The sequence below is a fragment of the Physeter macrocephalus genome, chromosome 4, assembly GCF_002837175.3.
Source record: "Physeter macrocephalus isolate SW-GA chromosome 4, ASM283717v5, whole genome shotgun sequence".
Classification (NCBI taxonomy): Eukaryota; Metazoa; Chordata; class Mammalia; order Artiodactyla; family Physeteridae; genus Physeter; species Physeter macrocephalus.
The window spans coordinates 101,228,165-101,244,030 of record NC_041217.1 but is presented as its reverse complement, the minus strand read 5'-3'; the positions used below and the strand labels follow the sequence as shown (position 1 = coordinate 101,244,030).

At 42.5% G+C, this 15,866-nt stretch overlaps 1 protein-coding gene across 1 annotated transcript in view; it reads right to left on the bottom strand.

Annotated features, from left to right (window-relative positions):
* ABCA4 (ATP binding cassette subfamily A member 4) overlaps nucleotides 1–15,866 on the bottom strand; it is a 133,588-nt gene that overhangs the window by 47,258 nt on the left and 70,464 nt on the right. Inside the window, exons 17-23 of the mRNA XM_007128006.2 lie at nucleotides 9,809–9,874; nucleotides 7,214–7,303; nucleotides 5,277–5,451; nucleotides 3,451–3,582; nucleotides 2,373–2,512; nucleotides 1,746–1,883; nucleotides 631–824 (exon numbers count right to left, since the gene is read on the bottom strand). Of these exons, the coding sequence (XP_007128068.1) occupies nucleotides 631–824; nucleotides 1,746–1,883; nucleotides 2,373–2,512; nucleotides 3,451–3,582; nucleotides 5,277–5,451; nucleotides 7,214–7,303; nucleotides 9,809–9,874 (935 nt within the window). The remainder of the gene's footprint in view (nucleotides 1–630; nucleotides 825–1,745; nucleotides 1,884–2,372; nucleotides 2,513–3,450; nucleotides 3,583–5,276; nucleotides 5,452–7,213; nucleotides 7,304–9,808; nucleotides 9,875–15,866) is intronic.

Below are 15,866 nucleotides of genomic sequence, written 5' to 3'. Positions count from 1 at the left end.
ACCTCACTTATCTTCACCACATCCCCAAGAAGCAGAGAGGCAATTATCAGTTTCATTTTCTATGTGGAAAATACCCCACAACAATGAGGAATTAAGGAATTTGCCTAGGATGACACAGTTTGTTCACGTTGCAGCCCAGACTTGAACCTGGGGCTCCTAACATGTTGAGTTGGTCTCTGCTGGTTGGTATTTTTTCACTTCACCATTTTCAGGTTATAGTTATCAGGGAATCTTTTTCTTAGCTTTCATTTACCAATGAAATTTGGGTTTAATTAGGGAACATAAATGTTGGAATGAAAAAGGGAACTTAAACAACTACTGTCCTTTAATTAGTGTAACCTTGCAGAATAAGTCACTCCCTTCTATGTTGCACCAAACCACAAGTATAGTTTAGGATTCTGGCCTATAACAATCAGAGGTCATTTAAAACTAGTTGTTTTATTTGGGGTAAAGCATCTCTGTAGGAGAGTTCAGAATGCCCTTTTATCAAAATCTACAAATGGTTCCAGAAACAAAGAGGTTAATTCTGCTGGCTGGAGTCTGATTTAGGTAGAAGTGTCCAGAACGACAGCACCACACTGTGCGTTCCTTCCCACCCAGGACAGGCTCTTTCCCTGGACAGACACAAACCTCACAGCCTCCTCCTTGGCTCTGGATGGTCTTCATCTTGCGCACCAAGGTTAAGTAGAAGCCTGTGCCAAAGCAGTTCTTTAGGAAGAGCGGGGTGCCAGAGCAGTAGAGCCGTCCCTGGGCTATGATGGCGATGCGGTCCCCGAGGATGTCAGCCTCGTCCATGTGGTGAGTGGACATGATGATGGTTCTGCCTGCAAGGGCAGGGGTCAGGGGAATCACCAGGCAGGCCTGGGCCAGGTGTGGATGGGAGAGGATGTATGGCAAACTTCCCATTACATGGGTTGCAAAAACTGGGAGTTAATAAATAAAAACAAGTTTTCTGCAATAAAGTCTAGAATATTAGAATAAAAATGAAAACAGCTAACGTTTTTAGCATCCTGCATATTGTAAAGCACTGTTTCACAGATTATTTCTTCATTAGACATAGGACCTGATGCAAATAAATCACCATATATGGGACATGTTTATTATTGTCAGTCAGCATCTTTTGAGTTCTATATGTATATTCTCTGGGTCATTAAGCACTGAATTTATAATCTTTGCAAAGAACACACACACACACTCTTTAATACTAGCTGGAGATGTCATTGAAAGAAAATGGTAATGAGGATTCCAGGAAGGCAAATCGACCGCAGGATTGAACCACACCACCACTTTTACGGGCACTAGCTCTGCTTGCTGTCTCTTCTGGATCTGTACCTCTGGTTGCACATGCCATGACAGAGGAGGAAATGTCACACTTTGAGACCGCTCCATCTGCAGCAGTCCTCTGTGGCACTGAATACAGGCTCACTGCCCTCACACCTGGTTTCCAAGGGGGAATTTCACTAGAGCTGCTCCCATTGTTCCAGACAGAAGGGCTGCAGGTCGAGAGAACTTTCTAGAGCATTTTGGGAAGTAGGCTGCTTCATCAGTAACTCCCTGCTTGTACTTGTGTAAAATATCTCAGGAGGCTTCATCTAGAACTTAGACTCCCCCAAGCCAGTGATAAAGCCCCATCTGAGTATAGTTGTGGCCCTTACTATACTGAGTTGCAAAATGCTAGGTGTGAGAGAGTGGAGAGCACCCATAAAGCCTCAGTGAGAGCACAGGCGATGCACAGTGGCCATTACCTGAGCGATATTTCAGGAGCAGGTCCCAGATTGAGCGCCTCGAGTAGGGATCCACCCCAGAGGTGGGCTCATCCAGAACCACCACCTTGGCATCTCCCACGAAGGCAATGGCAACGGACAGCTTCCTCTGCATGCCACCTAGAGGTACAAGGTGGCAGGGTCATGGGAGCTGTGGACAATTCGAAGAGAAGGGCCCAGGGCTGACCTCATAAGGAAGGTAGCTTAGATCCAGCAGCAGCTTGATGCTGCCTCCTTAGATATTCATACAGTGTTCAAAACTCTAGTGGTACAGGCCTCATAATGCAGGAAAGAAAATCCCTGCCTCCTAGAATCAGACCATTTGAAGACTGTTCTCACCTTTGAGTTCAAACACATAAACATCAGAGCAAATACAGCCCAGGCTGCTGCAAGATAGTGTTCCATGTGGGAAATAATCCAGAGGTGGGTTGGTCTTAGATGGTCAGAATAACTTTATAGAATGTTCCAACACTTAGGAGGTCTCCTGTTATAAGCCTAAGAATATACACACGTACACACACATGCACACATGCATATGCACAAGGCCCTGTGCGCTGGGAAACCATGGATATGCCATCTGAAGCCCTGTCTTTTCCCAACACCAAGCACCTGAGAGATCCTGAGCTTCTTCGTTCCTCTTGTGGTGGAGGCCTGTGTCCTCCAGCATAGCTTCCATCTCCAGCTGGGCCTCCTCCCAGGATCTCCCTTTCAGCTGCGCGTAGAATAGGATGTGTTCAGCCACCGTGAGGCTATGGGGACGGGGCAATGAGAAAGGCAATGTGCTCAGCAATTCCACTTCTAGTAATTTACCTCATAGAAATAATTAAAGATGAGCACAGAGATTTAGCAATCATGATGTTCATCATGGTGTTGTTTATAATAGAAAAATGAAACAAAATACCAACCCTGCCAAAATATCTAAGACAGCTTAAATAGCACATTATACAATGGAATAGTATGTACACATTAAAACTTATTGCATAGAAGAATATGTAGTAGCACGAAAAGATGTTCATGATATCTTAGGTTTAAAAAAGCAATCACATTTAAAAAAACAGGTTACAAAATGGTATGCAGAGTTTTATTCATTATAATTTTAAAGTATATATGTATATCTATACATGTATAAGAGGAAAATTATATATCAAGGTGTTAACAGTGGTTTTCTACGGCTGGTGAAATTACAGGTGACTTTTATTTTTTGTTTTAATCTATATTTCCTTCCTTCCTGTCTTCCCCCTTTCTTTGCTTCAATGACTGTATATAACTTTTTAGATAAGAAATAAAAGTTTGGGAAAAAAGCAACTGAAAAGCTTCCTCAAAAGTCAGTTTTTAATGCCTGGCTGAAGAGGAAAAAAGGAGCAATGGTATCCTCTCTGGTCCCTTTCAGGGACCAGACTTCTGGGCAAGTACTGAGCAAGGGGCCCCGGGACCAGCCACCCTGACAGAGAGAAGGCAGCACCACTCTTCTGAGCAGGAAGACCTCAGCTCTGAGTGCCAGAGGCACAGTCACATGCATGTATCATTGCAAGCAGGACAAAGGACCCCGAATGTGGGGGAAGCCAAGGAAGAGTACAGCCTTCTGCCCCCAGAGCTGGCATCCCTCAGCTGCGCTCTAGAGAACATGTTGTTGGAGGGCAAGGTGAGGTTAGGGCATGGGGAGGGTCTCAGTTCCTGTTCTACTTACTGGTGGAACAGGATGTTGTGCTGTGGACACATGCCAAGGCTCTGCCGGATAGCATCCAGGCTGGTTTCAATGTCCTTTCCCCTAATGAGCACAGTCCCGGATGTCGGTGGCAACAGACCCGTCAGGATGGACCTGCCAAACGCAGGAGTCAGTGGTTGAAAGGCTGGCCTTTAGGAAGGCCTTGGGACAGCAGCCTCCACCCCAGGGTCGGTGATTCCGCTCCTCAATTAAACCCCAACCATCATCAGCTGCAGGAACCAACAGTTTCCTGTATGGGGCTTAGCACCAGTGTGTACGTCCAGGCCCCTAGGAGGATGAGCACATCCGCCTTCCTTCTCTGCTTCACTTATTTCCTAGTTCTTTCAGGCAAGCAATGATGAGTGTACACTGATTCCCAGCTGTAGAATGCTCACTTGCAGCTGGAGATCCCTCCCCAACTCAGCCATCACAGCTCCCGGCCCTGTAGGGGGCTCAGTTAAAGGTATCCAGCCCATAGGTCCAAGTTTTGCCTGATGTCACCATTACGAAAGGCAAGGTCTTATTGAGAAGCCCAAGCGTTCAACATGTATTTGTTGATTAACTGATTGAACCCAGGCCTGGGAATTATCACCAAAATAATTTTGGATCCAAAATAATAAAAAGCCCAATAGCAATGTTGATTTATTTTGTAAAATGGGAAATGACGACTCTCACCTCACGGGGTTTTTTTGGGAGGATTAAATATAGTTAATACCTGTAAAGCACTTAGAACAGTGCCAGAATAAAGGAAGACTCAAAAATATTATATTACTTTTATTAAACGTTGTGTTCCAGCCACCAGGGGACATTGCATTTCACATTCATGAAGTAATGTGTTTGCCTTTGGGGTCCTGAACAGGGCTTAGGGCTCTCTGACCATATTAGTTAACAAGGAGAGAAATCAGCTAACCCTCCCAGCTCTGTCCCTGAGCCAGATACAATCTCAGGCTCTCTGAACTGGCCTGTTGATCGACCACTAGAGGGAAACAGAACCAAGTATAATGGCACCAGCCCCACATTCCATTCACACTGAACCGCCCTCAGAGGACATTCCAATGCAGGGTGTACACAGCTGTTCCTTCCTGGGGCTCTCTAAGAAGCCAAAGGACTTGACGACTGCGCTCATATGGGTTCCCTGCCCTGCTGTTCCTGGGGAAACCTTAGCTGGCCCTGTTCTCCTTCGCAGCAGGTGACGCTCAGGGTCCTTAGAAAAGTGAGGGGAGCTTCCTGACCTGAGGCGTCCATGCAGAGCCTTCATCTTCCCTGAACTTAGTTTTCAGTTGCCAGGCAGTTACCCCACAGCCCCTTTTAACTTTCTCCAGAACTACCACCAACCCTCATAGGTAGGAAAAGGGATGCTCTCTGAAAGTAAGTAGCGCTCTGCAGACAGAGGGCATGTGATGGTGGTGGCCATGACTTTATCACCACCATCATGACGGTAATGCTGGGGAGGCTGGGGGTAGGGAGGCCAGCTCGCAGCATCAAAGACAAGAGACAATTGTGGGAGGACCTGGCTCTTGCCTCCAGGGAACCATTACAACTTGGTGACCTTGGGAAAGTCACTTCAGCTCTCTGGATGTTCACTTCCTTGGCACAAAGGGGGCAATAAACTTACTACGCCTCTGTCTCCAATTTCATGTGAAGATCAAATAAAACAATATATGTGAATAAGCTTTGAAAACTGCATTGTGCTTAACACCTTCCTGGGACACAAATATTGGCACATTTTTGTCACTAAAATTCAATGGGAAAGAATAGACTGAAGCTGAAAGGGGAAGAAGAGAGCCAGAAAATGACTGGAGACTCACAAGGTTGTGGTTTTCCCTGCTCCATTGTGACCGAGGAACGCGGTGATCTGGTTTTCATAGAAGGTAATGTTAAGACGGTCCACGGCTGGCCTGTCATGGGGCTCAAAAATCTTTACCAGATTCTTCACACACACCCCGGGAACCAAGCCTGGGAGCTCACGTTCAAAGAAGCAGTCTTGTTGGAAAAAATGAACATGATGTAACAATGCCTTAGTGTACACATTTCCCAAGGTTCTTTCTTCAGACTATTGTCTTTTGCCCCCATGGCTTTAGCTATGACCTTTGTAAGGATGACTACAGAATAATAATGGTAATAATAGTGGCCAACATTTATCGAAAGGTTACTCTGTGCCAGGCATTATTTCAAGTGCTTTATATGGATTTCCTCATTTCACCCTTACTACAGCCCTAGGGGAATAGATATTACTGTGCCCATTTCTATTACTGAGGAAACCTAAGACACAGAGACATCAAGAGTCCAATCAAGGTCACATGGCTTATGAGTGGCAGAGCTCAGATCCAAACCCAGACTGCACTCACTGTCTGTATGGAGAGTTAGCCCTAAGCTCAGCCTTCAATCCCAGGTCCTCATTTCTGAGTCTGCTGGGCATTTCCTCATGGATTTCTTGTAACAGCTCAGGCTCCTCATTTTCTTCCCCAAAAAACATTTTCCTTCAGACTGTCCTATGTTCATTCTTGGAGCTGCCATTCTCCTAGTCACCTTGGCTCACATCTTTGAGCCAACTCTGACTGAAACTGACTTCTTGCTCCTCAGAACTCCAGAGTTTCTCCAATTAGGGGGGGACAGTCCACTCTCCTTCACTATTGTCCCTCAAACTCTGTCCCTCCACTTTTCGACTTCCACACCCCCCTACGGTGTGAGGTCCACTTGGTGTTCGCTTCTGCCTGTCCTCCAGTCTCTCCCTGCTTTAGTTCACTCTATACAGCGTCACTTAATTTGTCATCCTAATATTGCAGCTCTGAGCACTTGCTCCCCTGCAAAAACACCAAATCCCGTTGCTTCTTCTCTCTGTGCCTCCTGGTCTCGCCTAAAACTGAGGTGGGACCAGCCCCCAGCCCCCTGATTTTGGTCTTGGAATTACACTCTGGGAGGAGGGTCTTCCCACAAGTTCTGCTGACTGGAAACCACAGGAGCCACAGGTCTCTGACCTCAGCTTTGTGAAATGGCACCCGGGATGGACCAGAGGCATGGAGGCTGGACCCTCTCATGCAACATCGGGTGAAGTCCAGAGGCCATGCTGCCTCTCTAAACCCAGGGTGAGGATAGCAAGAGCATTTAGTATCCACAGAGAAATTCATATGCTTAAGGAATAGAGAACATGGTGTGTGGGGGGGAAGTACAGAACAGGTTCAAGAGGGAAGGTAAAGGAGGCAAAGGCCAGGGGAACACTTGCAAACTTAGTCCATGGGTTGAGGAATTATTAGGTAACTTCCATGGTCAGGAAAGGCTTTTGATGGCTTGAATGAATGGACTTCTAGATTTGTAAACCACGAATGAAATGTAGTCAGCTCCTTTAGACTCTTTCCCCCTGTGCACAGGAGCATTTATTTTTGTCTTTCCTTATAGCTCATATCCGCTTTAAGACCCAGTGACCCAAGTTATTGTTCTTGCTAAATCCTCGGAAGTCAGCACATTTGTGCAATTCACTTGGGGTTTGCCTAACAAGGGCACAAACACACCACATACTTTGGATTTGCTTTCTCCAGGAAATATGCGTTAATGTCTGGCTGGACCATTCATTCCGCACATGTGCAGCTGGACCCTTGAGAAGGTATTAGGTTTAACCCTTGTCAACAGAGACAGTCAGTTTCCTGGGTTCCATTTCACCCCAGGCATGAGGTGTTTTACTCCGGCCCTGTGCAGTGTTCTGAGCCTTTTCCTTGCCTCTGTTTGCATTCTTTATTGAGGTTTTTACCATTTATTCCTGCTGGGTATTCTGGGTCCTCCATTTCCTCTGTTATGGGTTCCGTCTTTTCCAAGGCCCTTTCTTCTCTGGTTGAACACCCTGCACCAACCAGAAGCCACTGTTACTCTCCTGGTGAGACATGAGAATCAGGAAAGGCAGGAAAGGAGGGGAAAAGAAGGCGGAGCAGAGTTTCCTACCATAGCTGGAAAACACAGTTCCCTCAGAAGGCCAAGTTGGCATTCCCAGGACAAGCCCCGATCAAGGCTTTGCCAACCTCTGACCTGTGGGGCTGTGAAGTTCCGGCAGTGGCTGGAAGGGCCTCCCAGCTGGCTGATTTGGCAACCTTTGCTGAGCCCAGAGGGAGTTTTGTAACAGGAGTTTCACACATCCTCTTAAAATGCCAGGAGGAGCCCACAATGTCAAACATTGTGATTAAAAAAAAAAAAATTAACTTTGAAATGGGTTAATTTTCTTTAGCTCGTTAACAGTATTTTTCACTCCAATCCAAAACATGTCAAAGTCATGGTGAACCTTGAGTAAAAGTCCATTCAAGCTGATACGATGGGCAGCCAGACTGAGACATCGTTTACCTGAGAAATCTACTTTTATGGGCATTCAAGTATTTGGAGATTAATACCAGAGTTGAGTCTGGTTGACGTACAGGCTTGCACAAATTGTGAATTGTGGTGTAAACACACACACATTCTCACACTCACACATACACCTACCTCCTCCCACACCCACAAAGAGGCACTTTTTGTAAACTTGGCATTTGGTTTAAAAGGATATCAGGACATCCTGAAAGCGGAAGAGAAGCAGAAAAGCAAGCCAGCCAGAGAAGAAAGCAGGGGCAGGAGGAAACCATTGTCGCCAAGCATCTAAAGGCTCTGGCCTCAAGTGCACATACATCAGCAGGGTGAATTTTTCAATGCTGCAGCCAACCAGGGCCTCTCTGTCCACACTGCTGCCTGTAGATTTGCAGGCTGTGTGGTGGAGTGGCAAGTAATGGGCCTGGTGGTCAGGGACCCGCCCCCTCCAGTACTTCTGTTTTCTGAAGGACTTTTAAATCTATTGCCCACAGTTCCTTTGATCTCTTTACTAGCTATAATACTGAACTAATGTGTAATAGTAAAATAGCAGGGGGAGATAATCTTCTAGTCACTGGAGTGAGTTCCTTGCCAGGAAATGTATGTCCCAGTTCCAGATTTTGTCCCAAGTGAACAATGGGAACTGGGTAAGACACTGGATATCTCTTGGGCTCCATGTCCTCATCTGTGAAAGGAGGGGTTTTGGTGGAAAAACTCACCTCTTTTCTAATATTAGAGAAATTTAGGAATCTATTTCAGTCTAGCCTGTGAGACAGGTGAAAAATATTTGGCTTCTGTTGGCAAAAATATGACTCATTTTTGAAGGAGCACATTTGTCTTAAGATTTCTGTTTTTTTTTTTTTTTTTTTTTAGAGGCAGCTTATCTGCCGAGATTATAGAGGGGGAAAAATGCCCACAAGTCCTGATATTCATTGAAATTAGAAACATTCCAGGAACAGACTTCTGTGTTGAAAATTCCCATTTATGATGGGTTATAACTTTATTACAGTGGAAATTTAAAAGTTTATAGATAGACAAGAAAGACAGACAAGCCAACATAATGGAAAAAACAAACAAACTGAGCTGTTGAAGTGCTGTTTGTTTGAATCATTAAAAAAAAGGCAACCCCCCCACCCCAAAACTTTTAAAGGTCCTAGGCTAATCGCCTAGAGAAAACAAAACTCTATCTTAGTGCTTAAAGGATAAATCCTGGCCCAGGCCCAATAGTACAAAGTAAAGAGCAGGTAGGTGAGGAACAAACAGATTGGAAAGCATTTCCTTTGCTTCCAGAAACTCCTAGCTCCAGGGGACGTCCCCAGCTCTCAGCTCTGGAATTTCTCTGCCTCCTCATACCTCACAAGAGTCTGTGGTTTCCCCGCAATTCTAGAACTCTCCTTTGGCCTCCTATCCTATTCAGGAGGAAAGGTAAATTTTATCTAGGATGCATTCTGGGCAAATGTCCTTTTAACCCTCCTTCCCAACCAGAGGAAAGACCAATACTAAGAGAATCTGGGAGTATTTGCCTTGAAGATCACAGCTCTGCCCAGGCCTCCAGATGGGCCCTTACTTTGGGAAAATAAATTCATTTATATTTGAAAAAGTAGAGAGGAATAAAAAAGCAGATGAGGGGAGGCAGCAGAAGACGAATGTAAAGATTCCTCTATGATTCTCTGGATCTGTTTGCTTTAAACTGAGAAGTTGCAAAACTTATTTGCACCATGAAGTGGTTTGGCCTTCTTTTAAGAGTGTGCTTTAATCTACTGGGCACGACCAGGACTCAAGGGTTTATCAATGCTCAGCCATCACCCTGGCCCAGTGACTCACAAAATATGGGCTCCCAGAGGCTGTGATGCTACACTAAGGAGCAGAACCCCCAGCAGACAGCTAACTAATCAGGAATCTCACACTTCATGTAAGAGCCACCTCCACAATGCACACACATCCCATGCAGAGCCAAAGGAGCTAATTTCAAACATTCATTTTTCTTTTTTTAATTAAAAAATTTAAAATAACTTACCTTCACCACCTAGCCAATAAGACTCTTGTAGAAGGAAGTACCAAGGAAGTGGGGTTCCATAGTCCCCTAAAAATAGATAGGCAAATAAAGAGAAAAAGCCTAAGTAGTTCCACCTTACCACAGTTGTGTAAGATCTAGAATTTATCCACCTGAACCTCAGATTGTAACTGTAGATATTTATAGTTCATAAGCATTACATGGCTATCCACATGCTTCCTCCAAGACTACTTCTTCTAATGTGTTTTAATTCAAAAGGTCATGTTTTGGGGGTGAAACTGGCAACACTAAGACTGATGATCTTGGCTGACATTAGTTTTCTAAGAAAAAAGAATCTAAGCATACCCCTTCTCTTTTTTCACATAATCTATTTTATTGTTATTTTTTAAAATATAAATTTATTTATTTTTGGCTGCGTTGGGTCTTTGTTGCCGTGTGTGGGCTTTCTCTAGTTGCCGCGAGCAGGGGCTACTCTTTGTTGTGGTGCGCGAGCTTCTCATTGCAGTGGCTTCTCTTGCTGCAGAGCATGGGCTCTAGAGCGCAGGCTCAGTAGTTGTGGCGCATGGGCTTAGCTGCTCCGCGGCATGAGGGATATTCCCGGACCAGGGATCAAACCCGTGTCCCTTGCTTTGGCAGGCGGATTCTTAACCACTGCGCCACCAGGGAAGTCCCAAGCATACCCCTTTTCAACAGTTACCAGATAATAATAATAATGATGATAATCACTAACATTTGTTGAATGCTCTTTCTGTGTCAGACATAACTGTAAGTGCTTTCTATGTGCTAAATAATTTAATCTTCAAAACAACACAAGGGGATAGGTAGTATTACTATTCTTGTCAATAAGAAAATTAAGGCACACTGAGTTTGAAGCATTTTCCCAAGGTCACAGCTAATTTAATACAGGTACAAGAATTCCAACATAGGTAGTCTGGTTCTAATACCACTGATCTTAACCACCCCATCCTACTGGATCCGCCTGGGTTTCAAGGAAAAAACTCCCAAATTTCTAGTCCAGTTCTTTTAGCAGGCTTTGCTGCCTATAAATGCTGAGTTTGTGAGAACACTATCTTTGCTTATTTAATAGTTATCCTGTGTTTCATGGCCAATGCTAGACTGTAAGCTCCTCGAGGGCAGGCTTGTGTCAGTCTTTCCCATCCCTTTTTTCTCAGAACCTGTGCTGCTGAGCCTAACACATTGGTGCTGCTTAGTACATAGTGGTTGAACGTATTAAAGCTTTACGTTGGCTAAAATAAAGCTCTTGAAAATGCACAAATTTTATTTTCAATCTAATATGCACTTATTATATGTCTCTCTAATGGCCCAGTGAGATAGAAAAAAATGGAGGCTGAGAAAGGTCAAGTGTATTTTTCAAATTCATCATTATGGGTTGAATTGTGTCCCTCGGCCCCCTCCTCCCTGAAACAAGATATGTTGAGGTGTGTGGTAGAATACAAAATAATACTTGGTCTTTGTCCTCATTTCCTGGCACAGAGCTCCTAAAACCATTGGAGTTTCCTGAGTAATAGGAGTGCCCTTTGTTATTCATAATAGTTCATTATTAGTGTGAAGAAATGCAAGAGATTTTTGTGCATGGAATTTGTATTCTGCAATTTTACTGAATTTTTAAATTAGTTCTAATAGTTTTTTTGATGGAGTCTTTAGGGTTTTCTATATATAAAATAATGTCATCTACAAATGTTACAGTTGTACTTCTTTCCCAATTTGGATGCCTTTTATTTCTTTTTTTGTCTGATTGTTGTGGCTAGGACTTCCAATACTATGCTGAATAGAAGTGGTGAGTGGGCATCCTTGTCTTGTTCTTGATCTTAAAGGAAAAGCTTTCAGCTTTTCACTGTTGAGTATGATGTTAGCTGTAGGGCTGTCATACATGGCCTTTATTATGTTGAGATATGTTCTCTATGTACCCACTTTGCTGACAGATTTTATCATAAATGGATGCTGAATTTTGTCAAGTGCTTTTTCTGCATCTATTGAGACGATCATATGATTTTTATGTTTCGTTTTGTTAATGTGGTCTATCACATTGATTGATATGTGGACATTGAACCATTCTTGCATCCCTGGATTAAATGCCACTTGATCATGCATTATGATCCTTTTAATGTATTATTGAATCTGATTTTATAATGTTTGTTGAGGATTTTTCACCTTTGTTCATCAGGGATCCTGGCCTGTAGTTTTCTTTTTTTGTGGTGTTTGATTTTGCTGTCAGGGTAATGTTGGCCTCGCAAATTGTGTCTGGAAGAGTCTTCTTTCTTTTTTTTTCTTGGTGAGTCTAACTAAAGTTTTGTCAATTTTATCCTTTCAAAGAACCAGCTCTTAGTTTCATTGATCTTTCCTATTGTCTTTTTAGTCATTTCATTTATTTCTGCTCTAACCTTTGTTGTTTCCTTCCTTCTACTTTGGGCTTCTATTTTTCTTCTTCTTCTAGCTTCTTGAGGTGTAAAGTTAGGTTGTCTATTTGAGACTTTTCTTGTTTCTTGAGGTAGGCATTTATTGCTATGAACTTCCCTCTTAGAACCACTTTTGCTGCATTCCATAAATTTTGGTATGTAACATTTGCATTTTTTATTTGTCACAAGATATTTTTTTATTAATCTGATTTCTTCTTTGACCCATTGGTTATTTTAGCATGTTGTTTAATCTTCATATGTTTGTTAATTTTCCAGTTTTCTTTGTATAATTAATTTCTAGTTTCATACCATAGTGATCAGAAAAGTTGCTTAATATGATTTAAACCCTCTTAAACTTAAGACTTGTTTTGTGGCCTAACATATGACCTATGTCAGAAAATGTTCCATGTACTCTTCAGAAAAATGTTTATTCTGTTGCTTTTGGATGGAATGTTCTGTAAGTATCTGTTAAGTCCATCTGGTCTAACATGTTGTTTAAGGCCAATGTTTCCTTATTGATTTTCCATCTGGATGGTCTATACATTGATGTAAGTGGGATATTAAAATCCACTACTATTATATTTCTGTCTATTTCTCCTTTTAGGTCTGTTAATATTTGCTTTACATATTTAGTGCTTCTATGTTGGGTGTATAAATATTTACAAATATTATATCCTCTTGTTGGATTGACCCCTTTATCATGATGTAATGCCTTCCTTCATCTCCTATTACAGTCTTTGTTTTGAAGTCTATTTGTCTGATATAAGATTAGCTACTTTGGGTTTCCATTTCCAAGGAATATTTTTTCCCCATCCCTTCATTTTCAGTCTTTGTTTGTCTTTATATCTAAATTGTGTCTGTTGTAGGCAGCACATAAATGGGTCTTGTTGTTTTTCTTTATCCATTCAATTACTCTGTGTCTTTTGATTGAAGAATTTAGTCATTTACATTTAAAGTAATTATCGATAGGAATGTGCTTATTGCCATTTTGTTAACTGTTTTCGCTGTTTTTGTAGTTCCTCTCTGTTCCTTTCTTCTTCCTTTATTCTCTTTGGGGTTTGAGAACTTTCTTTAGTGGTATGCTTAGTTAGATTCATTTCTCTTTCTCTTTTATGTACTCATTATAGATTTTTGTAGTTACCATGAGGCTTACCTATAAAAACTTATACTGTAACAATTTGTTTTAAGTTGATAACAACTTAAGTTGATCCCATTCTAAAGCTCAACATTTTTACCCTCCCCTCCACATTTTATGTTTTTGATGTCACATTTTATATCTTTTCCTCTGTGTATCCTTTAACAAATTATTGTAATCAGTTATTTTTACTACTTTTGTCTTTTAACCTTCCTACTAGGTTTTTTTTGTTGTTTTTTTTTTTTTGTGGTATGCGGGCCTCTCACTGTTGTGGCCTCTCCCGTCATGGGGCACAGGCTCCAGACGTGCAGGCTCAGCAGCCATGGCCCACGGGCCCAGCCGCTCCGCGGCATGTGGGATCCTCCCGGACCGGGGCACGAACCCGTGTCCCCTGCATCGGCAGGTGGATTCTCAACCACTGCGCCACACGGGAAGCCCTCCTACTAGTTTTATAAGTAGTTAATCTACTACCTTTACTATATATTTACTTTTCCAGTGATATTTATTCTTTCACATGTTACTAATTAGCACCCTTCCTTTTCAGCTTAAAGGAGTCCCTTTAACATTTCTTATAAGGCCAGTTTAGTGATGATGAACTCCTTTAGCTTTTGCTTGTGGAAAACGCTTTCTCTCTCCTTCAAGTCTGAATAGTAACTTTGCCAGAGAGGACTTTTGGCTGGAAGTTTTTTTGTTTTGTTTTGTTTTCTTTTCTTTTCTTATAGCACTTTGAATATATTGTGCTACTCCCTTCTAGCCTGCAAAGTTCGTGCTGAAAAATCTGCTGATGGTCTTACAGGGGCCCCCTTGTACATGACAAGTTGTCTTTCTCTTGCTCCTTTTAATATTCTCTCCTTGTCTTTAGCCTTTGACATTTTAATTATAAAGTGTCTTGGTGTGGGTCTCTTTGGGTTCATCTTTTTTGGAACTCTCTGGGCTTCCTGGATCTGAATGACTATTTCCTTCCCCAAGTTAGGGAAGTTTTCAGCCATTATTTCTTCAAATAAGATTTCTGTCCCTTTCTCTCTTCTCCTTCTGGGAGGCCTATAATGTAAGTGTTAGTCTGTTTGATATTATCCTGTAAGTCCTTTAAGCCATCTTCACATTTTTATTTTTTTATTTTTTATTATTATTTTTTAACATCTTTATTGGAGTATAACTGTTTTACAATAGTGTGTTAGTTTCTCCTTTACAACAAAGTGAATCAGTTATACATATACATATGTTCCCATATCTCTTCCCTCTTGCGTCTCCCTCCCTCCCTCCCTCCCTATCCCCATGGTCACAAAGCACAGAGGTGATCTCCCTGTGCTATGCGGCAGCTTCCCACTAGCTATCTAATTTACATTTGGTAGTGCATATATGTCCCTGCCACTCTCTCACTTCATCACAGCTTACCCTTCCCCCTCCCGAGTCCTGTCAATTTTGAGCTACATGAGATAGTTTGGATAGGCTAGTTGTTGGGGACCCTCTCCTAGGTTCATACATTTATGTGCTTCTGGAATTGTTTTACTTTCTCTAGAGAGGAGCCTTCCAATCTGGCTGAAGGATGTTTCTGGCTGCCTTTGTTGTGGGAGCTGAGTTGGGGGGACTGGGGGGTCTCTGCTTCCAGTATTCTGTAAATATAGACTCGATTTCCCTCAGCTGGGCCTGGCACCCCCTGTCAAAGCCCTTGGCTTAACCTTTCCAGAGAATAAACCTCCAGACTTCTGCAGTTTAGTAGATTCTGCATGTGCCTGGTAGCATGAGTGACTTCTCAGAGTTCCCACCTTGGTCTTCCTTGTTTCAACCCACCAACTCTCACTCCCATGTCCAGACACCTGGTACTGCCCATACTGAGACCTTTGAGAATTGTGTGGGGTCAATCAGGTTGGTTCTTGCTTTCCCCCTGCAGACTTGAGATTCCGTTTTCTCAGGTCTGATCCTAGTTCCACTGCACCATCTACTTTTTAGCTTCCAAAACTTTGTTGCTGTTTTCTCTATTGTTATGGACTTACATCCTTTAAAAAAAAAAAAAAAACAACCTTTCCTGTCTGTAAGTGGGATTTGGGGAGAGAACAAAATTAGGTACATGTATTCAGTCTGCCATCCTACCCCAGAGGTCTGGTGCTAATATTTTTAAATGACAAATTGACTATATTTAAAAATTTTTTTAATTAGAGAATTTTATTTACTTTTATCCCCCCTCTAAAAATTAGTATTTTTTTCAGGTATAAAAGAATATTAGTATATCTTTTTGAGAAAGATCATTGTCTCTCTTGCTCTGGCAAACTTTAAAGTCCTGTACTCAGGACTGTAATCACTGTGTGGATTATATCTATGGTTTGGGGGACCACTTGTGAAAACCTGAAAGATGCTTTCTTTTTTGTTTTTTCTGTAATTCAGTTTATTTTCCTGGGTAGGGATGGGAAAGGTGGTGAGGACTCTTAGGGGAAGGGTGGGTCCTCCTTCTCATCATGGGTGAAGAGGGTCGTTTGTAGCTTCTCAAGTCCACAGGCATAAAAGTCCCACA